Raw genomic sequence first — 27733 nt, 5'->3', positions numbered from 1 at the left:
ATGTATATATGTATACATACATATACATACACACATATGTATGTATGTAAAAGGGGAGAATTTACTGCATATATATATGCAGTAAATTCTCCCCTTTTACATACATACATACATACATATATATATATCCTCTCTCCCTCTCCCTCTCACACACACACACCTATGAAGAAAAAGCACTCAACAGGTGAAGCTAAACTCCCTCATCACTTCTGACAGGAGCCAAGTCCTTTAAAAATTGTCCCTGCATGATCAAATCCAAGTAGTGAAGCACTGCAGAATAAGTGGCTACTCAGAAAACAAGCTTAGTAATAAATTCCACACTCTCCTAGGCCTAACAGCCTTTCCTCATATATTGGCAGAGCAAGCTGTGAATTGTGTTAGGAATACAGCACTGCAAACATAACACTTCTATACGCAGAGTTACCTGGTGTTAAATTCCATTAAACCCAGCAGGACTTATTTTTTAGTAGACAGAAGCTTGGGTTGTAGGTCTGCCTTCTGTAGCTAGCAAATAAATAAATAAATAAATAAATAAATAAATAAATAAATAAATAAATAAATAAATCCTTCATTCTTAACAGAATAACCGAGTTGGAAGGGACCTTGGAGGTCTTCTAGTCCAACCCCCTGTTCAAACAGGAAACCCTATACAATTTCAGACAAATGGCTGTCCAATCTCTTCTTAAAATCCCCGTGTTGGAGCATTCACAACTTCTGGAGGCAGGTTGTTCCACTGGTTAATTGTTCTCACTGGCAGGAAGTTTCTCCTTAGTTCTAGTTTGCTTCTCTCCTTGATTAGTTTCCATCCGTTGCTTCTTGTCCTGCCTTCAGGACAAGACCCCTCTCTTCTCTGGGGCAGCCCCTGAGATACTGGAACATTTGCTATCATCTGTCCCCTAGTCCTTCCTCACTAGACGTACCCAGTTCCCACAACCATTCCTCGTATGGTTTAGCCTTCAGTCCCCTAATTATCTTTGTTGCTCTTCTCTGCACCCTTGACAGCGAAAGGATGGAGGAATAAAGGCCACCCTGGCTGGATTCATACATCATGCCAAGGCCTTGGTAGTTCTCGACTTACCTCAGCTGGGATTGTCGCTAGGTGATGCAGTTGTTTGAATGCACCTCATCTTACCTTTTTGGCTACGGTTGTTAAGTGCAATCATTAAGCAAATCATCAAAGTTCTTAAGCAAATCCACCGACTTTGCTCATGGGAGACTCCTGGGAAGATCCCCTTTGGTGATCCTGTGACTCCAGGATGCTTCAACCGTCATAAATACAAGCCAGTTGCCAACGCTCAGATTTTGATCCCCTGACCATGTGGGTGCTCTTGTGGTGGTGAGTTCAAGGACCAGCTGTCACCTTTTTTCAATGCCGTTTGAACTTCGAACGGTGGCTAAATAAATGGTTGAAAGCCCAAGCACTACCTGTGTTCAGCTCTTTACTCACAAGAGCATCAGGCTTAAGTATTCTATAGCATTTCATTTAACGCAACATACTTTTTCCTACATTGGTATTTCATCCATGCTCGGTGCCGCCGAAGCAAAAACATCTGTTGGACGAAACGTTAAGAATCTTGGCAGAGGGGGAAAAAAATCATTGGCGCTTCTAAGTCCTAAATTAATTTCTGTGAAAATAAAGCTTAATTTAATTAGAATTTATTTCCACATAATTGGGATGTTAGAATGGAAAAAGCACATGGCTTAATTAACATGTCTACTTGGAAGTTGAGTTCCCAGGTAAATATGTATTATGCTGTAGGCCTGGTTATTGTTGCCTGGATTAATTGCCTATAATTTTGTTCAGGTGCGTAAAACCTGCAGCGTTGAGTTTCAGGATTCACACGTAACATAGGGAGGTGGAGTCTGGATTTATTTCCTGGCGTACACACTGCTATCCTACAACGATCATCATACAAAAAGAAGAATGTAAACCCAAGCAAATTCCATCAAAAATAATTCAAGGCAAGCTCTCTTACATCAGGTAGAATGGGTGAATTGCTTCTATAAAAATAACAAATTATCCTCCCCAAAAATCCTTGTACTTCTGCCACCTTCTCCTTCAACTACGATGTCCAGAGGGGGTTTTCCCCCACAGAAATGCAGCATTTATACAGGGAACTGAACAGGTCTAATAGTCTGAATTTACCACTGAAAGCTCCATTTATTTACAAGCTTTGTTTTTTTCTCTCTCTTCAGAGCTGACCTTTTCAGCTGGCTATCCAGAATGCATCTGTGTTTGTTTTTGGATGCCTAATGCAAAAAATAAGACTTCTGAGATAAAAGCGCAATACGAAGATAAAATCATTAAACTGACGGGCAAAGCTTTTGGTTTATGTTTCAAAGGATGGGGGTAATACACTTTACTAATATTCAAATGCAAAATTAATCTTCTGTATGTGTATGTGTGTGTATACGTATATACATATATATATACATACAAATATATATATACGGTATATACATGTATATTTATTTATTTATTTATTTGATTTGTATACCACCCTTCTCCCCAAGGACTCAGGGTGGTGAACAGTGACATAAATATCAAAATGCACAAATACAGAAATTGAAAACAAATTAAACCCTAATGCCCAAATGCAGAAGATAAGTTACATTAAAACAATAATTAAAACAAAACCCGTCAGACCAGACCATACATACATACATATGCACGTAAAAATGCAAGTAGAAAAATAGGGACCACTACGGTGGGAAGGTAACAGCGTTCCGTGTCCCTTTGGTGTCTAGTCATGCCGGCCACATGACCACAGAGATGTCCTCGGACAAGCGCTGGCTCTTCGGCTTTGAAACGGAGATGAGCACCGGCCCCTAGATTTGGAGAATCCAATTTCCAAGAATGCATGCAATTCTCACCTAACGCTCATCCTCACACAATACGTTCTACTGGTCCTCACATTTGTGACCACCACATGATCAAAATTCAGCTGTTTGGAAACCAGTGCACATATTTTCAAGGGTTGCAGCATCCCAGGGTCCATGTCATCGCCATATGCAAACTTCACAGTGGGTTTTCTTCAAGCAAAGTCAATGGGGGCGAACCAGATTTACTTAATGACTGCAATTCACTTAATGACTGTGGCAAAAAAAGACCGTAAAACCAGGCACCATTCCTTATCCATGCTTAGCGAAGGAAGCTCCAGTCCCAGCTATTGTCATAAGTTGAGGACCACCTGTAAATACTCAAGCAAGATCACCTCTCCTGTCTGGTCCACTGTCACCTTTGTCTGCCATTCAGTCATATCTGACCCTCGGCCACTCTGGTCAAGCCACGCCCCTCTGTCTCCCACCGTCTCCTTCAGATCTGCCATGCTCATCCCGGGGTCATCCTTTATAGTGTCCAGCCTAGTGGTACCAGGATGGCCCCTTCTGGTCCCTTACTTCTTGGTTATTCAGCCTTTACAACTGGAAATGCATCTTCTAGAAACATCCACTGTCATTAATAAAGCAACTGTATCAGTGTGAAAAGAGAGAAATCCTGCCCTTACTTGTCACAGCTGGCACTGAGAAGACAAGAGGGGAACCAGGCAAGCTGGCAAGGAAATATCCTAGGACGAATTGCAGATTAGGTCTTGTGGGATCTTGCATATTTTAGCTGCAAGGTTCACTAGCTAGTATACAGAATAATGAGAGTTGGAAGGGACCTGGGAGGTCTTCTAGTCCAACACCCTGCCCAGGCAGGAGACCCTGTACCATTCTGGAAAATGGCTGTCCAGTTTCTTCCAGGACAAAGAGATGGGCTTGATGTATCCTTTGTATTAAGCCACGATATCCTGAGCAATAAGCACGATATCTGGCGCGTTTCACATGCTCAGCCATTAAGTAGGATTTTAAACCACCACTCACCGGGTTGCTGGAAATGCATGTAGCCCTAAAAGGTGGCTCAGACACACGGCAGTGGCTTAAGTGGTACAAACTGGTTTGGAGCAAAGAACCAACCTGTTCCTGTAAATACAGAAGCGGAATTGTTTTTCCAAAATAAATTTACATCTGCTGATTTCAGGTATTTTTTTATTACTAGGCTACGCATTTCCCCCTCTTGCTTTTGCTCTGGAACTTTCCTTAGCAAAGAGAAATCTGGTTTAAGCATAAACAGTTTAAATGCATTATCTGTTAGGAGCCTATTTCGGATTCTCCCCCTTTTCAGGTTTGCCCTTCATTTTTTCAAGAAAAGACGGTCAGCGTATTTATTAGCCACAATGCCCAAGCAAGCCACGGTTTGCTTTGGATTAGCAGGCTGTGCAAAGCTAGCCATCGTGGTTTGTTCATCATGGCTTATAAACCAAGTACGCTGGCATAGGAAGCACAATTTCCCCAAACACAGCATTAAAGGAGGAATATAACTTCAAGATAATAAAAACGGGAGTGTCAAGAGTGCCAAAAAAAAAAGAAAAGGTGCAAAAAGCCGGACGGGTACAACAAACAGGTCGCCCACCTTCCTTCGCTCTGCCTCTTCTACCTGCCACGCCTCCACCCCCTGGACTTCAACTCCCAGACTCCACAGCGCGCCTCGCTGCGCATGCTGGGAGTTGAAGTCCAACTTCTCCGCAGAGCGCCCTCGCCCCGCGACTCTGTAGCTTCCCTCCGCCTCCTCCGCCTCCTCCCGTCGGGCGCGGACCTCCCTCTTCCGACCAATCCTCGAGCGGCTAACAAATATGCAAATACAACCACCCTCCCGTCTTCTCCAGCCCCGCAGACCGCTTCGTGACGGGCCCGCCCCCTTCGCCCGAAAAAGCATGTGTGCCCTGCGCGGGTTGGCTGGCGCGGCCGTTAAAGCCTCTCTCTCCCCCTCCCCGCGCTCCAGGGCCGCGTGCAGGGGAGAGGGCCGCGCAGGCGCGGGCCGAGGGGGCGGCAGGGAGGGGAGAGGGCCCTGCTGGCAGCCGCCAGAGCAGGCCGCGGCAGGACGGGTGGGCGGGGCCGGGCCGGGGCCACGCCGCGCCCACCCCGGAGGCTCCGCCCCCTTCCCTCAGCCACCGCCGCCGCCGCGCCACCTCCGCCTCGGGCAGGGCCTTCGCCAGCCGCGCCGCTGCCCTCGCCCGCCGGTAAGCCGGGGCCGAGCCGGGTGGGCGGGAAGCCCCGGGCGGGGAAGGGAAGGGAGATCAAACGGGCGGCGGGGCTTCCCTGAGGGGAAGGGGAGTGGCCGGCGCCGCCGCGCGCGCGCCTCTCCCTCACGAGCTGTCAAGGCGCCCTGAGGCGGGGGTCCCGACGCCGCCCCCCCCCGCCCTCCCTCAGGAGCAGCCGCCGCCCGGTCTCGTCGCGGGGACCCTCCTCCCGCCCCCGGGGCCTGGCCTGTCACGCCTCCGCCGCCGGGATGCCCTGCGAGGCTTCCCCTCAGAAGGGGGCAGGTGGGTGGGCCTCGTACCTCGGGGAAGCCTTCCTCCTCCTCCTCCTCCTCCTCCTCCCTCTCTCCCGTCCGTGGGAGGCGGCCGCCCTCCGTGGCTTGCCCTCCCCTCCCCCACCCCGCGCCCACGTGGGAGAGCAGCGGCAGGGCGGCCGCCGCGCGACTGACACACGCGCACGCGCGCTTCCCTGCCCGAGGGGTGGGGGCTCCTCTCTGCCTCCCCCCCCCCGCCCCAGCTCCAGCCTCGGACTTCCTGTCCAGGTGGCCCATCCGGCGATGCCAGCCGGCAGAAAATGTTGGGGGGGAGGGGGCGGGGGGGGCAAGAGGGGCGGGGGACGGCTGCTGCTAGCTTTTTTTTTTTTTTCATCACTTTGGGTCCCCCTCTTCCACACACACCCTCCCCAACTTCTCAGATCTGGGGTTTTCCCCAGACCCGCTTAAAAGGAAAGGAGGGGGAGGGAAAGGTCTGGCCCTTCCTAAGTTGCTGGCCGTGGTTGGGGGGGAAGGAAAGAGGAGGCTGGGGGGGACGCTGCCACCAAACATGGTCAAGGGATCCATGTTGGGTGGGTGGGGGTGATGGCAACCCCGGTTTGTTCTTCTTGCACGAGGCTGCCTTGACTCTTCAGCCCCATAGCTGGCGAGTTGGTAGGAGGGTTTTCCTCTACAGTAGAAGGTGGGTGGGGTAGTCCTAGCTGTAACCCGCCAGCTGCAAGAATATCTGCATTTGGGGGCTCCTGTGCATAGGGCAGAAGGCGAAAAGCAATTTGTTTCAAGAGAAAGAAGCACGTTCAGGTGCCATGGAAAGAATTTGTACGAGGCGGGTGTGCTGTGGACGACAGCTTCATGCCATACTTGTTGCTTGCTCAGTGTTCATGACTTCTTCACTGTAGATCCAGAGTCATGTGCACAGAAGAAGACCTGACCCAGCAGGTGCTTAATTTTGGAAGGAGCATCACTTCACTTGCAGTTTGCAATAAGCATCGCCTCAATATTCCTCGTATCGTGACTTGTAGAGTCATGAAATACTGTAGAGTCTTGAAATGATGTTTGGGAGTGGGGGGCACTCAAGCCAATGCAGAAGATCATATTCTGCTCTGTGATGAAGGCTCGTGCTGGTCTAAGAGAGAGAGAAGTTATAGTTGAAGCACAGTTGCCGAGCAGGCGTGTAGAGCAGTGCCTCTTCTGAAGATGTACTGTGAGGTCCTTTTCCCTCCAGGCCAATAGGAGCAGGAGAAACAGCTGACCCCCAATATATGCTCAGTTTTTTAAAGTGGAAGCAGAGAAGGTCTCTACATAAAATAACAGATAGTTGCACTGCAATGGGTGGGGTTACCCTTATGGCTGGAAGGAGAAAAGACTCTCTGCCAGCTTGCTAGGAAGTTTGTGAAAAAGCAGCAGCAGTAGTAATCTTAGTCCTGTGTTGAATGCCAACTAGAGTTGGAATGGTCACCAAACCATATTTGAACTAAACTCAGATCAAACCAGATGTAATTCCTCTGCAGAAGGAAAGGTAGCAGATATGTGTGGTCTGCAGTCTTTGAAACAGAATATGATGGGGGGGGGCTGTGTTGTACTATAAATTATTATTAAATGTTAGCATATCTGATGCTATAATAGTTTGTTCAAGTTTATTATTTTTAAATCAAATTGCACTACTGCAATTTTTTGTTCTTTCTCTATTGCACTTTCCTCGGACAGGTCAAGGTATCTTATATGTAGATCTTCCTTAATTTTATCCCCACAGAAAGAACCCTATGAGGGATGTTGGATGAGAGATTATGACTCGCCCCAAATATCTATGGAGTTTCTTACTCATCCAGGTCATGGTTGTCCCAAAGGTGCTTTTTCAGGAGTCAACAGGACTTTGGAGACATTTTGCTTAACATCACCAGTGAACTGGTTGAAGGGGAACTTGATCCTGGGTTTCCCCAGTCTAAGTCCAGGACCTTTACTACTACAGTAGGATAGCTTTTTCCTTCATTGTGACTTGTTCCCCATTTCTCTATTGTTGTCAGTATAGATAGAAAAAGCCAGCAGTTAATGGAATACAGATGTGGGTGCCACAAATTGATTCAGTGAATTATCTAAACAGAAGACAAAGGCAAATGTTGAGGAAAAAAAGAGCTATAGTATACATCATGCTTGCATGTTGGTGCTGTATCTTGCTTTTCAGAAATCAAAGGGGGAATTAAGGTTTTTTTTCATAATTGTTTAATATAGTTAAGCAAAAATAAGAGACTGAAGAGATTTATTTTGGTCCAGTTTGCGAGAGAAGCATCAGAGAAGTGACTAGGATATAGTTTTGTAAAAGTTGGGTGGTACACACAAAAAATGAGAGGGTATGCTTTAACTTACAGAAGATGTATCAAAGTGAACCAGTTGGAATATGTAGGATTTAATTCTGTCATCTCTCAATGTGCAGGTTTTTTTTTTACATAATGGTAACTATGGCTGATAATGTATTAAAAGTGTAAAATCTGACATTTGCTCAAGAACATTGTATGGAAATAGTGAAATTGTTATGATTCATATTTCCAATATTTTTACTGAAAATTATATAATGTACTTCATGTATATCTCCATTTTACAGTTGCTTGCGTATGGTAACCTGTACACTGTTCATGTTTTAAATGAGCAAATGAATCTACAGTTGTTTAGTGCTTTTACAGAGCTCTGATAAATATATATGTTTTCTAAGACGTCTGATCATATTGTGGCCTTTTATTTTGTCTGATGCAACCTTTTATGCTTTATAATTTTAGCTTATCTGGAAGTTGGATATTTGGCTATATATGCACTTACTTTAACTGGGAGATGATTCCTTAAAAATGATTGTTTAAAGTATGAATAATAATCTTCTAATTACTGTACCCTTCAAAGCTATCTAGTGATGGCTGTGGCCATACCATCAATAGACCAGAGACTGCAGAGCCAAACTAAAGGCTACTCTGAAAGGCTGCAGAACTATTAGAACAAGAGAAAACCTATATAGTCTTGTGCATCACTAAATAATTGGGGGGCTGCTGGTTTGTGTGTGTGCACATATCAGTTTCATATTAAATTACTTTTTTCTTGTAAGTTGTCATATACAGTGAAAAAGTTGGTCCTTTTCTAAACCACGGTTAGTGTTCTGTAAGTTGTAGAAGTTAAAAGATCTCTGAGAAATAGAGCATAATGTAGGCAGAATCACCATTTTAAAGTCAAAGTTGCATAGTTTTGCTTTAGTTCCTATTAATACAAGACTGTTGCTATTTCATTAATAAATGCAAATTAGTTTGCAGTTGGTAAAAAAAAGGTCAAACAAGTCCTCTTTAAATTCATTGCAGCTTGCCATTATCATAGTCTTGGTGAATTTTCATTTGATTGATCAGTGTGCTGTGAAGTAGTTAGCATATTTACCATGTCATTAAATATAATACAAACGTTCAAGCTCAAAATTAATGCATTTTGAGTTTGAAGTAATCTGTTCCAATTTCAAAAAGTTTGAAACAGCTGTTTCATTCTTGCCAAGTGTCCTATTGGACATGTTTCAAACTTGAAATGGTTGTGTTTCCATTTCAAAACTGTTGTTGTATAATTCTGGAATGATTGAAGCACTTCCAATAAGATCAGGACAGCCTGTTTTGAAGTTGGGATATGTTGCATGCCCCTACTAAGTTTGCCTATTGGACTAACCTATTTTCTCAAAACTTCCAGCATTGGATATATTATAAAATATAATACTTGTACTATAAGCAGTGTGACTGCTCTATTTTGTCTGTGATTTTTTATAATAAATAATATGTACGTTATTGTGATCTTTTAGTCAGATATACTATATTGGAAAACATTTAGGTCAGAAAGGCTAGTAACTGACAGTTTTCAGATCCTTTTTAACAAACACGAATTGGGAAAGTATAGAATAAAAACATACAATACAGATGATTTGGAGAGCCTAAATACAATGACTGTCTAGGATGTGTAATCTACTATCATACTAGTAATTTTTAGAAATAATCCTTGCCATCTATTCCCTGTGTACCTCACTTTCATCCTCCTTATCAATATTTCTTCATCGCGGTTGCTTTAACTAACAGTAAATAGAGAAATAGAATGACCTAGGCAGGCAAAAAAGCAGTGGGAGTGGGGGTAACCACCAATTTCCTGCCAGCTTCCCCATTAACCTTCCTAGTGGGTAACTGGCAGGGAGAGTTTGAAATGAGAATCTCCTGACCATGGATGAGCACACAGTGGCACTAAATAGGCCCCAACTTCGCCAAAATTTAATCCCATGGGAATAATGGATTCTGAGCGGATTTTTTAAGTTAGCCCATTTGAGGCATGTTGATTGAAAAATTGTTGACCTATAATGGCCTGTTTTGCCCAATTGAAGGTTACAAACAGACAAGTGGGATAGTTTTAGTAGTATATCCTGGTAACCTTTGTATTCTTGTTCTCTATGAATTAGTCTTAATTTCTCTTCAGTCCTGTCTGATAGATTGTCATCTCTATATCTTGAATGAATAAATTTTATATTTTAAATGTTCAATGAAGGTTTAGTGTTTTTTTTCTGTCCCAAAACTCCCATTGTAATGTGTTCCATAGTAGAGTCTATAGTGTCTACCATAGTGAAAAAAGTTATTATCTTAACTTCTTTTGAACTTAAATGATATATCTAGGATATGCTTTTTGCATGCCTTATAACAGGTGTAACTATTTATTTACTACAGTACTACTAGTAGAAACCTTTTTGATGTAGTCATTTGACCATATCAAGAGTATAAAACTATTGCAAGTGTAAAAGTAAATGCAAACAAAACAAAAGAACTTTTTCTTATAGCATTAACATACTGCAGATTCCAGTTTATCGGAGCAGTTTAACTCATTTAAAGCTGGGTCTGTGGCAGTTCTGCCTTATTAATGCTTTTTTTCCTCGTCTTTTCAGTTCTGCTGTCCCAATAATATTGCTAGAAGAAAGTTTTTTCAGTCAACACTGGTGTGTCAGTGCAACCTGCAAAAGGGAATCAATTTGTGTACCAAATGGTAAGAGTTTTTGTGTTCTGCTCCAGAACCTATTTATGAAATATCTGTTCTCTGGATAATTGACTTAAATCCTACTGAGAGGACTTATGAGTTACTTTGGTTATGTCAATAACTGTCACGTGTACAGATTTTGTTTGTCACAAAATGAAATAGATTTGCTCTTTGTCTTCAGTTACCTCCTTTAAGCAGTTGGCCAAATACTGCCTCCTCAGAGGGGCAGAGCTTATAAGGGATCAGTGCGATGTTTATCAATGTTCACCTTTGACAAAAAAGCACTATAGACTTGAGATATCTCAAACCGTGGTACACCAATTCTATGATCCCTCCAGCTGCAAAATCTAGTTTTGATAGAAGCCTTATTCTGGGACAATTCTGAAAATTGTCTCTGAGGGGATCGAAAACAAATCCCTCCTGCACCAAAACAGATTTATCTCCTGAGTATATTTATTTAAGATTCAGATAATCTATTAATTATCTAATTAATAAATCATTTAATTACCTGGTAAAATATTGATATTTTATCTGAAGTTTTATTAAGATTAAGATCAGATCATGACATATGCTATTGGAGAGAATAAAACAAAATGAGAATAGCGTGGGTTATTCAGAGTTCCTTCTCCATAATTCTTGTTGCAGCCCCTGAGACTCGGTTCTTGGGGACTAGGAAAATGATTTGGAACAGCAGAGGCATGAAGCAAGGGAGTAATGTCTGCAGAACTCTGGATGGGAGGTGCCTTCCCGATTTAAGCTGTTGGGTGCACAATTAAATCATGAAAAGTTTTGCTGGAAAAGAATGATCTAGTGGAGTGTTTCTCAACCTCAGCCACTTTTAAGATGCATGGACTTCAACTCCCAGAATGCCCCCAGCCAGCCAAGCGGCTGAGGTTGAGAAACACTGATCTAGTTGATATGCCTTGAGCAGATATCATTGGCTTCTGAGCCCTGCCTATGCTATTGCCTAGAGATTCTTTCACATTCCATCCAGTTTTCAACACTGGCTTGCTGTGTAGTATTAGATTATACTGAGTTTAGCATTAGCCAATGGATGCTTTTTTACCAGAATTTATAGTAGCTCCACAACCTGGCCTTAAAGCTAGAGTGAGAGATCAATCAAACAACTCTAATGGGAGCTCTAAATCTGTGTTAAAAGTTAAATTGTGCCTTAAATCTTCTTTGGCCCATGGTGTTAAGATAGTTTTGCTGGAAGCAATGTTTGCTTTGTTTAATTAAAATATGCTCTAATTAAGAACTATTTAAGATTGGTAGTACTGGGACATGTGCTTTTAATGAGGTTAAAGTAATAGCTTTTCCACCAGTGCTATATGATAAAACATGATACTAGAACTAATACTTCAGAATTGTCTGTATTTGCAGAAGTGTGCAGTACCTTGATGCCTCAATCTCCTATCCAGATTTTGTATTTTCCGCCTAACATTTTTCATACCAGCAAATTTGCAGGGCTCAAAAAAAGGTATTATGCTGGAACTAAATTGTTTAAAAATATTTATCTTTCAGATCTGTAATGCTACCAAATTATATCAGGGACCAAATATTTCCCAGGACTAAGTAAAACTTTTGTAACAAAATGTGCTATGTATTAATGGGTAAGGATGATTTTTTTTCTTATTATCTATTTATGAAATTTATAATTAAATTCTTCACTTATTAAAGTTTTAATCCATGTTTGAAGCTGGGCAATGTTATAATTTTATCTAATTTTTACATTTATAAATACATATTTGAGGAAAGTTACTGGAATGACCAGAAGGGATAAAATAAAAAATGAGACCATAAGAGGAAGAATTGGCAATATAACCAATCTTAACCAAACTACATACAAAAACAGCAAATAGAGTAGTTTGCTCACCTGGAGAGGATGTTGTGGGATTCCATACCATAGGAGGCATATATAAAAAGAGGAGAAGGTCAGAGAACACAAGGCAGACCCAGAAGATGATGGAGAGACAACATCAAACACACACTGTTACAACATCAATTAACAATGGTTGAGGCTGCCAGAAGAGCAAAAGAGTCCCTCGGGAGAAGGGCGGTATATAAAAACAAACAAACAAACAAATAAATAAATAAATAAAATAAATAAATAAAAGCCAAAACATTGTATCTCCCTCGACCGCCAAAGCAGTGAAAGGGCAAAAAAGAAAAATACATATATTCATATATAAAAATATATTTAGAAACATATCAGTAAGAAGATATCAGAAAGTGTTTATGACGGAATTTCAATTACAGTGTTAACGTTTGTATTCTGAGTGAATTAATATAACACACAAAGCTAAAACCAAATAACTGTATTATGGCTTAGTACTGTGTACGAACCTACTCTCCTTAAACTGAACATATATTTTCTAGTGACTGTATTTCAGTTACATATAACATCACTGTGGAAAAGAATGAACTGGGGCAAAATACTGAAATCAAGCATGATAAGTAAAGGTAAAGCAATATATTACTCAGTTGTATGAATTGTTATGTACATTGCAAATACATTCCTTCAACCACACGGACATTTATTTTCCAGGTCCCTAAAAATATATATTTTTATCCCATCAACAGCTACTTTTTCTGGGAATTTGGGGAAATTAACTGAGCTTGCTTACTTTACTTTGATATACAATAGATATAATGATTAAAAATATAATACATGGGAATTAAAAGATATTCCAAATTGTTAACTGCTTTTTTCCTTTCTTACCTAGGATATTTAAAACACTTCAAGATTTTATTTCTACAAAAATGCTGGTGGATGTCAACATGGCTTAGATGAAGTGCTTCCCACTGAAAAAAAATATTTTGTTGGTGTGTGCTGCTGCGAGCCTCGCTAACTCCATTTGTGGTAGTAGCATAGTCACACAACTGTGTCAAGATGACAGACCCTATGATGGATTTTTTTGATGATGCCAATCTTTTTAGTGATACCTTGGAAGGCTTGTCAGATGATGCCTTTGTACAAACTGGGCCTGTTTCTCTGGTTGATGAGTTGAACTTGGGTGCAGAGTTTGAGCCTTTGCAGATTGATTCTTTGAACCACGTGCAGGAGACGCAAACTCAGCAAAAGATGAACGATTACGAACATCTAAACCAGTATGATTCTCTGAAACTTCAAGTAAGTCAGTCCTTCAGTAGTCCTGTTGAAAACGTTTTATCCCCACATTCTGAGTTCAGTTGCTCTCCTGTCCATCCACAAAATCAAACTAATGGATTATTTCCTGATGTAGCAGATGGGAGTCCGATGTGGGGGCACCAGACTTCGAGCAGTGTTCCTAATCAGAATGGATCTCCGTTCCATCAAGGACCTACGCAGTCTATGCAGCAAACTAAAAGCTTTGTAGCACACCACAGTTTTGCCTTATTTCAGGCCAGTGAGCATCATCATCCATGTGCCTCATTGCAGTTGCAGCAAAGCATAAATGCAGGAGAGAACACTCGGAATCAGCCTGATGGTTTCATGGAGGTGAATGCATCTGTTTCACATAGAACTAATGTTCCCCATCCATCCCAAGCTGTTGATGTATCAAAATCACAACAGTCTATCTCTATGCCATCCTTTTCTCAGACTAGGAATAACTCGCCCCACTTTTGTGGAAATCAAGAAGGAAACTATGACGGGCCACCTCCTACGATAACGTCATGCTCTATTAACACGCAGTTTTCTCCTCCTTTTTCCTATCATAGCAACCAGATCTCTCCTTCCAGTCTTCTTCAATCTTCTGCAACTCTTTCTGTTAGCCAGCAAGGTCATCCTCTCTCTGACTTTTCGGGAAGCGATGCCTTCGCAACTCGAAGAGGGACCAAACAAGAAGATTCAGACAGCCTCCTTAATTCAAGTACATCACTGACTTCAAATAATTTCCACGTGTTGCATTCAGCACAACCTCAGGGCAACTTCAGCAGTTCAAAACTATCAGCGGTGAACATTAATTTTTCTACCCCTCCTGGTTCGGGTCCTCAGCTAAGCCACTTCAGTGATCCTATAGAGGGTAATGGTTTCTCGTCTTTGGATGAGAATTTGCTCCATCAGGTGGCGTCTCAAAGTGAGTCATTTACAGAGCTGGACCCAGAAGCGCTTCTGCAGGAAGATCTCCTTCCCCAGTTTGATGAAACTGCATTTGTTCAGGACACCCCAAGTAATGATTTAGAACATCAGCTGGAACAACGCATTGTCCCACAAACAAACCTTCTTCAGGCTCAGGCTCAGAATTGCAACCATCCTTGGTATCCTCCTGGTTCTCATCTACATCAGGCAGAGCAGACGAACGTCACTGCTCAAGCCCAGGTAAGTAGCAATACTGTTTTAGAGGGCCTATGGAGAGATTCTCAGTCATCCAGGTCATGGTTGTCCCAAAGGTGCTTTTTCAAAAGGCAGCTGGACTTCCTTTGTTTTCCTTGAAGATGTTTCACTTCTCATCCAAGAAACTTCTTCAGTTCTGATTGGAAGACCCCAGGATCACTGAAGTGCTTGAGCTGAAAGTCAGAACTGAAGAAGCATCTTGGATGAGAAGCGAAACGTCTTCAAGGAGAACAAAGTCCAGTTGCCTTTTGAAAAAACACCTTTGGGACTGTTGTAGAACAGTGTTGTGCCTTGACTAGTTTATTCTTTACTATATTGTGGGCCAACATTAGCTAACAAGATCAGAATTAATTAGTAACTACTGTATCTTGAAAGATACTTATGCATGTGTAAATCTACAGAAGGGATTTGTTAAACAAGATTTCAATTATTTTTGGTGGAAATTAAAATGAATGTCCATTTCAGAAACTGTAGTTTTCTTCTATATTTTGCAAAAGACAACACACATTTTTAAATTTGATCTATGTGACTTGACAGACTGTAGTTACTATTTGTACTTTCAGTTTTGCCAACTGTTGAGCTTTGGGATGTAAACAAAGAAATAAAACAACAAATTCATATTATAATCATATATATTAAAAGTTTTTAGATGCCTCCCAAGCAAGTCTCTTTAAAAAATACTTTTGTTCAGGTACATGCTTTTTTAATTTTGTGCATACAGTTTTTTAACCATAATATTAGCTAACACATAAGAATCAAAAGATTGTACGTGTGGATGAATTGACTGAAATGCTGTCTTTCCAGTATTCCGGTTGATCTTAGAATGTTTAGCCTGCTTTATGTTGATTTTCAGTCAGTTACTCGTGCAATTTAATAAAATAAATAAATACTTCCATTAGTATCAATAGTTCATTTTTAGACAGAATATAATCCTGGGTAGTATTGTATTATACAGATGGAGTATTGTATACACAGTTTTACTTTGAAATATGCCACAGGATATCTTGAGGACATGACTGAAGTCTTGTCCTAGAGGCAATGCTTTGTCACTAAAAATCAGGGGTATGATTTTTTAGAAGTCTTAAATTATATAGCTTTTCTCTTCCTTTGATGGCCACTACAAATTAAAAGTATTCTAATTATTAAATAACTGTTGAGCAGGCATTAGCATCTATATTGATTTCTTTTGAATATCAGATAAGCAGAGCTAATGATTTAATTAGCGTGTGAAATATTACTGTCTTAATGCATGTACTTTTTAAAGACTTGAATAAAAATATTAAGCAAACAATGCCTCTAGATAAAATCATATACGAATGTAGTATGAATGCTTAAAACTTCTTGCAAAAGAAGGATGGACAAGATGGCCTATAAATCATTAAGAATATATAGGATCCAGACTACGTCAAACTTAGAGTAGGACTATTGAAATTAATGGGACTTAAGTTATCTATTAGTAATATAAGTCTTTATATGTCAAGAATTTTAAAATGTGTGTAATTTTTTTAGTAGCAGGTTGCTATTGTGAAGATATGTAGAAAAAGGTCTAGGATAGCTAGGGGAGAGAGAAATAAATTTGCATAATTTGCATAATGTTACTTTGCTCAAAAGTGAACAGATACCGACTTCCAAAGTCTCTTGATACGTACAAGTTAGCCATTCCAGTATAAATATATTGCAAAAACATTGACATGGATTTTTATGAATATATCACTTTTTGAATTCTCAGGACATTGGTTCTCTCTGTCACCAATTATGCATTAGGAGAAAGTTTTCTTGTCCTGAACTGGCAGCCAGAATTGAAATATGATCCTAGCTAAGCTGCTTTGCACTGCCAGGAAACTCGGTAACTGAAAGCAAAGTCATTAACAGTAGTTTTCGTGCTCTTGGCGTCCTCTGTTCCTCCTTAAAGCAAAGTATAAACAGGAAGTGGATTCCAGGAAGCAGTGGGAAAAGGGAGCGTAGTAAATTGGAATTCGTGGTTCATGACAGTTTATCTAAGGAGTAATGCTTTGGGTTCAAAGTCAGATTAAGCACAAGTCAAAGTTGCCTCTGAATTGAGATTTAACCATTCTGTTGAAGAATAATTTTCTGAAACAGAGGTGCAGTGATATAAAAACAATTTTTGCACAGTGATGTAAAAAACATACGTCAGATGTGTGAACTGCCAGATGTCCCATCCAACATGGTAATTGCTGAGGATTCTAATAGGTGAAGTCCACATAGCTGAAGGATGCCCAGGAAGTGTTGAGAGCAATTCCTAACAAACCTTGGGTTCTTCTTTCTCACCTCCTTTTTTTTGCTTTTCTTTCTCTAATGTGAATAGTACTAATTTTTATTAATCATAATTTTGGACTACAACAGAACTTTGAACTGTATTGAATCTTAATTATGATGTATTGAAACAAGCCAGCTTAAGTCTGAAACCATCCTTAAAGTTGAAAATAGTTTGTCGTGTAGAAGAACTTGTGCTCACTGGAGAAGAGAAAGGGGGAGTATGTGAGCCTGTTATTGTAGTATATTTCCTTAATAACAAGCCATTGTTTATCATGAGTCCAGTTGAAGTCAGTCATTTGTCCCTTACTTAATGAAGTAATGCTGACTGGTAGCTTTGTTTGTTGTTTTTTTATTGAAAAGTTTTACAGTACATTTTATTTTTAACAAAACAAAACAAAACCCCTGTTAAAATTCCCACTAAATGAAATTTGACCGAGGTATATAAAGCCTATATATTGCACTGTGTTTTAATCTGCACATGACTAATTTCAAAATTAGTTCATGAGAATCAATAGGCCAGGACAGGCAGCCCTCTTGAGACTGCCAATTATGGGTTCAGCTGAGATAACCATCAGATATGATCCCTTAATTATTTCTGATTCCCCCTTTTTTCTGAATTTGTCTTGTCTCTCTTATTCCTTGAACCTGTTTTCTACCACAATTCTGAAACAATTACGTGAAAGAAAATCCTGTTAAAATTCATTAAACTTTTGCTTGAGAATAATTCAGAATTCTCTGAATCTGAATGTATTTTGTTATTCTCTGGAAGTATTTAATAAGCAATGAATAGAAAGAACTGTCTTATTTTAAAAAAGAATGAATTTGTTAAGATTGTTATACATTCTTAATTCAACAAATTCAGCATCCACAATTGGGAACTTGAAAAGTTTATTTTTTTATGTATTTCTATGTAATTTGGTCAGTTCATTAGCCTTATTCTTTGTCACTGCAACCATTTAAGGAAAATATGTTAACTTCAATAGTTCCACTGGTTTCATAAATAGTGTGTATAACTATTTAAATACTATTTACAGCATTTCTTCTGCATTGGGCTTTGTGATCTTCTCTCTGTGGTATGATCTTGCCATTTATTTTCCACTCTTTTCATCTTTGAGATTTCATATTTAAATGTGGCTTTGCTATCCTAAGTATTATGGAAGAAATATTTCTTCAAAGTAGACAATGCCATGTTTTGTGGTAGATTTCCAAGACTGTAAGCAAGAGCATAACTGCTTTCATATTATTACTTTGGGCTAAACAAGAAAGGATTTCGATGCTCATCAGAAATGTTATATGATCCTTGTCCACAATATTCCGATGTGTAAAACCGACATTTAGTGTTATCTAAATTGGAATCTCTGGCTTGTGCTTACTCCAGCAAGTTGGAATCCGAACCTGTGGTTTGTTCATTGGATTTGATTTTTAGGTAGTTAGGATGTAACAAATTATGCTAACTAAACCTGGAGTTTTCCTGGTTTGTTTGCAGAGGAAAGGGGTTCATTTATTTATTCTAAGCCAAACTTCATAAATTCTAGGTTTCAGTTATGTGTAAATAAAACCAGTAAAGCACTGGAGAAGAGCCTAATGCTGGGAAAGATGGGGGGCAAGAGAAGAAGGGGACGACAGAGAAGGAGGTGGCTGGATGGAGTCACTGAAGCAGGAGGCGTGAGCTTAAAGAAGATGGTAGAGGGACAGGAAGGCCTGGAGGAACGTGGTCCATGGGGTTGGGATGGGTCGGACACGACTTCGCAGCTAATAACAACAACAACAAATCAGCAAATAGATGCTATTAATGATGCTTAATTCAATTGCATATTAATAAGACATAATATTGATCAAGCCCAAAATAATTTTAAAAAACCTTTTGCTTTTAATATGTAAATACATTCATAGCTTCAGACTCTTTTTGCCACTAAGATAATTATAAATATTTTGTTTCCTTTCTTGACAAAAATGTGAGGATGATGTTTTAGGAAATATTCTTGATTACCTAATTTATCCCCCCAAATATCGTAGAATGAAAAGAAGATAGAAGATTAGTTCTAGTTTAGACAAGGTATAAGGCACTGAGTTTAAACACCAGTTCAAGGTAATCCTGTATAAACCGTTCCTATTCTTTCTGAACGCATCATGTTAAAATCTTTGTGCCGTTCCCGAGCTTCTGACAACAGTTACAAAAATAATTCATTTGGCAAAACCATGACAGGATTCTTTTGGAAAAAAGTTATTTGTCAGGTTTTAAACACTCCTCGAGTACGTCACCCATAAAAGTGTTATTTGAGCTGTTGCAGAAGGTGGAAGAATTAAGAGTTAACTCTTCTGCCACATGTAGGGAAGAACAGTCCATTGAGGGTTAAATTGCAGAGTCTAATGGAATAATAACTGGTAGCACCATCTGCTGGCCTACTTCCGCAGAAGGAGTCAGTATTTTTAACGACATCTCTAATATTCACTCCGCCGATGCATTTTGATGCTTTGTGCATTCATTTCTTTTGGTGTTTTGTGGGAAGCTAGCTCTCCGCTTAGCAGCTATTTTTGAAAGCCAAGTCGTCCCGGAGCGGCCGAAGGGTGTACTTGTCTAGCAGAGGAAGGAGACTTAATGCCAGTCCAGGAAGAAATATGTTGATAAATCATAATGTGTATTTGCGGAAGGCTGCGTCTGCCTTGGCTTTGGGCTGCCTTAAATAGGCCATTTAGCAATCTTCTTTCAATGCTGTTCTCTTGAACGCTACCTACCTCCTCGGGTGGTGAAAAACCAGAGGGCAACCTTTGTCCATGCCAAAAATGTCTTCAGTGAAGAGGCCAAGAGGAAGGGTAAGTGAAAGCTTGAATGAGTGGGAGGAGGAGGGGTTCTTTGGGCTAAAAGGCTAATGGGATTGAATAATCTTCCTTATTACTGGCTGCTGCTGCTACGGGAGTCGTGCCTGTATCGCCATCTTGAGCTTGTTGCTGTTTTCTCGAATCTCGGTGATTTGTGGTAGCTTGCTGGCCTTGAGATGGCATTTTACTGAGCTATCCTAAGCCCTGCTTTTTCTTCCTGGTGCCGCAGCACTGTGGGTTAGGGCTTTGATGAGGCTCTCCTAGAAAAAAAATGTATCCAGGGAAGCAAAGTAGAATTGTCCTGAAAATGTACTTGGAAATTCCTGACTTTCCCCCTTGCTGTAGTGAGACGCACATTTATGGGTGAGAACACAACATAATTATTATCTCTTTATCTGTCTCTCTTTCTCTCTCTTTTTTTCCTTCTTCCCTCCCCCCCCCCCCCGGGTTTGGATAGGAAATTCTTTCCATTCCTTGCATTGTGCTTTTTAAAACTGTCTTTCCATGCAGTCTCAGAAAAGCTGCTGTAATTGTTTATGCTGCAATCAGGAATTTCAATCTGAGTACATTTAGAAACAACGGTCAAACAAAAGGGACTGTTGAACTGTTTCCTGTGAATCAGCTATACATGAAATTTTAAACAAAGGGTATTTTCATAACTGATTGATTGGGATCATCTTAGTGTGAAAAGGCGTAGCGTTGCAGTGAAAGTCTATTCTACACAAATGCCTTGTGTCTCTGACTGTAAAACAATGCTTTACGTACAGATTTTGTTATGACGTTAACTTGCGTGTTATGTAAGTAAGATTTTTCTTGATGCTTCATCAGTACATCATTTGACATCCAACTTTACTCTGCGTAGAGCAGTGGAGAATGTACTACATTGCTCCTTTCCATGGAGTTCTTTACACTATTCTGCTTGTTCAGATAGGAAAAAAAAAAGTGCCGTTAAGAAATCTTATTCCGTTTAAAAATTCAAGAGAGAAGGTAATGAGAGTAATAAGAAGCAGTTATACAAAAAATCTATTTAAAATATTTGTATGCACAGTGATGAAAATATGAGTTGGGCCTGCAGAGGTAAATTTATGACTCAGGGGAAATAGAGCAGAAAAGAAGGAAACAAAAATTAAAATGGAGACTATGGATAAATGCAGTTGCAGCAGGAATGCTATACTGGCCCACCCACATTTGTGATTGAAGACTGGAAACCCTTGTCTGGAAGGCTGGTGATCCTCTGTTGTGCTCCGAATCTGTGCGTGCTCACTAATCCCCCAGCCCCCTGCACATTTTATGCAACAGAATCTTTGGATTCAAAAGTCAAGAATTGTAAAACCCAAAGTATGCGTCATTGTTTTGATTTAACGGTTTGTAAGTATGCTATCTTTTTATATTTAAGTATGACTACCAATTGCAACGGAGGAGAAAGTACTTAAACATGTTATCTGTCTCTTAACATGTTGATGCTTGTTTTTGTTTTTAATTGCACAAAATAAATCGGGCCTAATATGAAGCAGTTTTCTTGTAAATGAAGCTAGGTATCCTTCTTTCTTCTAAGTGTTACAGAGAAGTCAAGAGTATTGGATTTTTTTTTCCTTCAGGAGGAATATGATTGCCGTTTTTATGATTTTTTTTGATCATAATTAAACGATCAATAAAAAATGATTTTTAGCAAATTTGTGAGATGATTCAAGCATTTCCTTTTTTATTGAATCTGCATGAAAGTATCGAATGTCTAACCTCTAGAAGCAATACCAGATCCACTGCGTGAAGGAAAATAAGAACAAAATATTCTTTCACTGCTGAAAATCCTGTATTCCTTTAAAAGGCCCCAGAATTGGGCCTTTCTGCTATAGAGGTTTTTTTCCTCTTAATACAGTGAATGAGAGAAGGAGGCTTTAAAAAGAGCCGTCAGAAAAGAGATGATATATTCCTAACCACTCTTCCCTTCTTGGCGGATTCAGGTTTGGAAAGCTTTGGAGGTGTCAAAACAATCCACGGCTTTTCCTCACCTCCACTGCAAACAGCTTTGTCGAGCTGCGCTTCTAAACTTGGAAGCAAGCATGTCCCTTAGAACACATTTATTCTGGGTTAAACGTGCGTAGAATTTTTGTTCAGTGCTGGAACCATGTGCAGGCAGTCCTTGACTTAACGACAGTTCATTTAGTGCCTTACGTCTGTTTTTCACACTGAACGACCTTTGTGACATCCCCATGGTCATGGGATCAAAATTCGGCTGCTTGGCAACTGACTCGTACTTATGACCATTGCTGGGTCCCAAGGTCGTGTGATCACCTTTTGCAACCTTTTGACAGGCAAAGTCAGTGGGGGTGTCCGATTCACTTAACAGCTGTGGCAAGAAAGGTCGTAAAATGGGGCTGAAGCTTACTTACCAAATGTCTCACTTAACAACAGAAATGTTGGGCTCCGTTGTGGTCGTAAGTCGAGGACTACCTGTATTTGGGAGCAGTTCCTGTTGACTATTACTTGCTTGCTCTGAGATTTTGAGTTGCCTCGGTTGCTTTATCTGAGATGAGTAACCTATATTTTTTTTTCCCCCATGCAGCCCCCCTCTGCCAAGAAAGCAGACGGTTCCGGGGTCTACACTAAGTTGCAGAATACCCAGGTGAAGTCGATGCTTGAAAAGAAACAGAAGAAAAAAGTGGAGTCCGAAAGTAAGCAAGAAAAAGCCAACCGCATCATATCCGAGGCAATCGCCAAAGCAAAAGAGAGAGGGGAGAGAAACATCCCGCGTGTCATGAGCCCGGAAAATTTCCCAAGTGTTTCAGCAGAGGGGAAAGAAGAAAAAAAGGGGAGAAAGGCTAAATCCAAACCAAAAGACAGAGAAAGCAAAAAGGCCAAAACTGGTTCTTCTAAAACTAAAGAAAGAGCAAAAATCGGGTAAGTTGGCCCATATTTTTCCTTTATGCCGTATCCCTGTACTTTTTTTTTTTTCATTTGGACTTTAATTCAGGTGGTGGAGCCGAGACAATGTTGCAGATTTCAAATAACAGTGAAAAATTAGATATATTCTACAAACGTTATGTAGACTAAGCCTGTAGCCCAGTTTTGAACTATCCAGAGTCTGGCCAATTAGAGAAGGATATAAATCTACTAATAAATAAATGTTCTCTATGGTGTTGTATGCAAAAAAAATATATATATCCCAAGATCAAATAAATCACCACAGAATGTGTTTGAACTACTAATATAATTGACATATTTGTCACTCAAATTTAGTTTTGTCCATATCTCAATCTAGTAAGAGAGAGAGTTAGGTATTAATCAGGTATTAATCAATACACTTTTTTTAAAAAAAAATCTAGCTTATGTGATTTTTGTGTGTGTGTGTGTGTGTGTGTGTGTGTGTGTGTGTGTGTGTGTGGTTATGGATTTATATTGCATGTTATTCCTGGAGGTAACATAGCATACATTAAACACCCCGAAGCACCATCACTTTTATCTAAAAACAATCAGGTTACAGAGGCAAATTGAGTTGAGAAAAAAATGGTTGATTCAAAATCACCCAGCAAACTCTATGGCTAAAAGTGGACATGAACCAATCTTAGTCCATTTTTGCAAGGTAACACAAGTGTCTCTGCTTTGGGTAGGCGCGTCCATGTTTGTTTGAGGCACACAGACATGGATTTGATCTATGTAATCTTAGGTGGCTTTCAGAATTATGAGTCATGAAGTTGGCAGGATGAATCATGTGCAATATGGAAGCTTGCCAGAATGGTCTGACTGCAGCAGCTGTAGTTTGATGATTAAGGGGACGTTTATTTTATTAAAAAAAGAAAGGGAAGGATAAAGGATACGGCTTAAAGCATGTTTTCAGGTATGGATTTGTCTGCTGATTAATTGCTTACTTTGTTGTTTAAATGGATTTCATGAACTACTCGAAAGGCACATCCATGCAGCCTGCTTACCAGTAGCACAAAACCCAATTCCCAGTTGCCTCCAGCTTCTGCCCACTGCTCAAACTGATTCACTACTGCGGGGGGGGGGGGGAAGAGGACTGTGGCCCTTTTACGATCTGGGAATTTCAACTCCCAGAATTCCCGAGTCAGCATGCTCAGCTAGTTGAAGATCACAGATCATAAAAGAGCCATAGTTCCCCCTCCCCCTGCAAAAACGGAAGTAAAAGATTATTTGTGCAATCTGTTTAAATTCTAATTAGTGTTTTGTTCTTTGACACTACAGCAATTCAAAATCTTTACGGGTCTCACTTGGTTAAAAACATCACCTTGATTCCTGAAGTTACAAATGCTAATTATTCACGTATTTTAAATTAGCAATACTTAGCCTTATAACCTTACATATATGTCACATGTTATTTGATTCAACATCCAATTATGGTATAATTTCCAAATGAGAGCACTCTGTGTTGCAAATTAAAAGTTGGAGAGATACATGATTCTTGGGACATATGGTTGGATGACTACATGAATACTCCCTCCCACAGGAGATGTACATTTGGGACTCTCTTAGGAACTCAAAAGTGCAGTTCAGGCTTAAGGTCTTTTGTATAAGATTCTCTCCTTAAAACCTTCATGCTCGTCAGGTTATAAAATAGAATTGGATCGTGCCTTTTGTTTCTTTGCTTGCATGTTTGATTTTGGGTACTCTGTGTCTAGATATCATTTAATGTTAATTGGCAAAATTTGTAAGCTTGATGAATTGTTGCTTAACTCTAATATTACCTGCAGTTTATTAACTCAGACATGGAAGGTCACATTTATTTAAGACAGCATTTCTTCCTTCTAATGTAGTGCATCCGAAATTGAGCCAGTTACGTATCATGATTTTTAATTAACTTCCAGTGGTTAGCCATGGTGTGTGTGTGTGTGTGTGTGTGTGTGTGTGTGTGTGTGTGAGAGAGAGAGAGAGAGAGAGAGAGAGTATATAAAAATACATTATACTGTATATGATATTCATTTGCTGCAACTACAGTATTAGTTGCAACAAATGAATATCATATATTCATTTACAGTATATAAAATAAGCCCAAATTGTTTGGGTTTCAGGGCTTTGGATCAACAGAAAAGTCTGTTCTAAAGCAGTTTTCAGTTCTACATGGTGTGTAATTATCCAATCTGTAATATGTAAAGTATGCATCTAAGGACATCTCTTTATCTAAATTGGGGTTGGATTGTAATCACATTGTGAATATTTTAAAAATGCAGTGAAAAGCAGTGCTTGTCGGATTTTAAATATGGAAAATTATATGTCTCTGTGGCCCTTTGATTAAAAGCAAGATGGGATGAGATTAATATTGCTCTCTTTTCTGTAACCTTTTCACTATAAACGCAGAGATATAATTAATGCTGTTGCATTAGAATATAATTTTCTCCTACATTCATGGAGTCATCATCAGTTGCTAGTAATGAAATCATTTCTGTGTTTCTTGATTATCTGAAATCCAAACTTGTCAACCTGAAATGTTATGCTGTGCTAACTCTAGATTGTGAGTAAATATTCGTATACAATGTATGTGCGTTACATTTATTTTCATTTCAGTATCTTTTATATGTAAAATATTTAGTGCTTCTATTTGTTCTCCACAAAATAATACTTCTACTTTCAATGATTAAACTCACCAAGCACTCTAATTTTGATAACAGTAAGAAAAGTTTGTATGTGACTTGATGTTTCATATTCCCATCCTGGCTTGAGTTTTCTGCACTGGTAACAGTGTCTTTTGTCTCAAAACAGCAAGCTTATTATTACACTGGGTAAAAAACAGAAGCGAAAAAATGACTCCTCAGACGAATTGTCCGATGCTAAACAGACCACTCAGCAACCCTTCAAAGACGAAAGTTCACAGGTATTTTAAAAAAGCAATTTTTTTTTATAGCTATTAACATAGGGTCATCAACCTGTCTTACCCTAATCCTTAAAAAAAAGAGAGAGAAAGAAAAAGATTGCAAACGATTGGTTAAGGTTATGTCATTCTATTGTAGAAGAGAAGATCTAATCGGCAAGTTAAAAGGAAGAAATATGCCGAAGAAGGTGAAGGAAAGCAATCTGAGGAAGAAACCAAAGTTTCTGTAAAAATAAAAAAAAATTCTGCTCCTTTGCCTGCTGAGCAACCTTTACAGTTATTTGTAGTAAGTAAAATCGTATCGGGTTTAAGAGACAAGTTTTTGGGTTTTTCCTACCTAGCTAGCAATGATTACAGATATATTTCGTCAAAGCATCTTTGTAGCGTGAAATTGTATGGGAAAAATTCTTAGATGATTAAAATGTAGCTCATATTTTCATCTAAACAGGAGAATCCAAGTGAAGAAGATGCGGCGATTGTAGATAAAATTTTATCTTCCAGAATTGTAAAAAAAGAAGTGAGTAAAAATGGAGGTACTCATGAGTTTTTAATTCACAATTAAAATAAAGTGTATCAATGCATATTAAACAGGGTATGATGTACATTTTCAGATTCCAGGGACTGGGTCAGTGGAAGCCGAAGAATTTTTTGTTAAATACAAAAACTAGTAAGTATTGTAGTTAAAATGCTATTTTGGTTAACTACCTCATCATATCTAATTAAATGAAGGAGTTCTACATTTTGGAGTGTTTATCCAAATTAATAGCATAACTTTCTACTTGAGTTTGTAAAAACATTTTTTTTAAAAAAAGTCAGACAACCTTAGAACAGCATTGTCCTTGGTTCTGAAATCCCTTTGCCCATGTAGAACTGTCTCTGCTGCAATTAGCAAGTAGAAGGAGAATATTTTATTTCTGCTTATGAGTCAGATCCATAGCTTGTTGTAGAGATCTAATTCTAAAATAATAAGGGTGTGCTATTTTATGTATGCACTTTGACTTTATTCCTGACTTCAAGGAAATAGATGCTCTAAATAAAATCTCTAGAATGTAATTCTAACAAAAACTGAAGTTCACTTTTCATTGCACAAGTTGTCTAATGTCATAAAAGCCTATATAAAAACCTATGCTTGCAATAATACGTACCGCACCGTTTTGTAATGCTAGCTCCTACCTCCACTGTGAATGGGCCACAGAGCAACAGCTTTTAAAGGACAAAAGAATCCAGCAGAAAATCAAACGTTTCAAGCTGAGGCAAGCACAGAGAGCCCATTTTTTTGCAGATGTGAGTATGTATAAAAATCTACACAGAAATCTTGCTAAACTAATTATTGATTACTAGGGCTTTATACAATTTGCTGTTTGTCATGTTGTAGTTTGGGTGTTGTTTTGCAAAGAATATATTTGCCTTGTTCATTTTTAGTAGTCAAATGCTATATAAATGGATTTTTCTTTTTTAAAAGGGAAGAGAACAATTTTTTCAAGGCCTGCTATTAATAATTTAGGTACAGCCAGTAATATGAATCAATTACAATGCATCACGGTCTGTATTTCAAGCTCGTCACTGTGTTAGCTTGTTCAGGTATCTAAAATATACATATTTTAATTTTTAGATGGAGGAAGAACCTTTTAATCCTGATTATACTGAAGTAGACCGGGTTTTAGAAGTCTCCTTTTGTGAAGATAAAGACACTGGAGAGGTATAACTTGAAAATAAAAAGTCATATATAAACCAGGGGCTCTGAAACTAAAGCACACATACACCGATATGTACAGTATATGACCCAGTGGTGGGATTCAGCCGGTTCGCACCGCTTCGGCAGAGCCGATAGCTCGTTTTTTTGTTGCCCAGGACCGGAATGGACATCTGGAAGCGGCATCCACACAGAGAACCGGTTGTTGACCTATTTGAATCCCACCACTGACATGACCCATATATATTTATTTTCAGATTGTCAGTTCTGAGCTATAGAAATAAAATGTAGGACAGAACGAATAGGTAAATGACAAATTCAATATTCAGAACATCGAGAACGGAACGGTAGGAAAGAAAAACGATGGGGAAAGGAAGCGCAGTGCATGAATCTAATGAAGATTTATACTCAGTAATTATACATGAGACTCCT

General features: G+C 39.5%; 1 protein-coding gene across 8 annotated transcripts in view; it reads left to right on the top strand.

Annotated features, from left to right (window-relative positions):
• The first annotated feature begins 4830 nt into the window (after positions 1–4830).
• CHD9 (chromodomain helicase DNA binding protein 9) overlaps positions 4831–27733 on the top strand; it is a 48884-nt gene continuing 25981 nt past the window's right edge. For 5 of the 8 annotated variants that reach the window (XM_081335752.1, XM_081335751.1, XM_081335750.1 and 2 more), the window contains exons 1-11: positions 4831–5060; positions 10284–10381; positions 11897–11985; positions 13099–14675; positions 22351–22685; positions 25500–25611; positions 25748–25894; positions 26057–26125; positions 26220–26275; positions 26775–26892; positions 27221–27307. In XM_081335752.1, the coding sequence (XP_081191878.1) occupies positions 13266–14675; positions 22351–22685; positions 25500–25611; positions 25748–25894; positions 26057–26125; positions 26220–26275; positions 26775–26892; positions 27221–27307 (2334 nt within the window). In that variant the 5' untranslated portion in view covers positions 4831–5060; positions 10284–10381; positions 11897–11985; positions 13099–13265. Of the gene's footprint in view, positions 5061–10283; positions 10382–11896; positions 11986–13098; positions 14676–19460; positions 19782–19947; positions 20151–22350; positions 22686–25499; positions 25612–25747; positions 25895–26056; positions 26126–26219; positions 26276–26774; positions 26893–27220; positions 27308–27733 lie in introns of those variants that run through there. The other 3 variants (XM_081335755.1, XM_081335754.1, XM_081335756.1) reach the window with 2 other exon arrangements.

The sequence above is a fragment of the Vipera berus genome (genome assembly GCF_964194415.1).
Source record: "Vipera berus genome assembly, chromosome: 10".
Lineage (NCBI taxonomy): Eukaryota > Metazoa > Chordata > Lepidosauria > Squamata > Viperidae > Vipera > Vipera berus.
The sequence above is the reverse complement of the archived record's forward strand: the minus strand, read 5'-3'. Positions and strand labels throughout refer to the sequence as shown.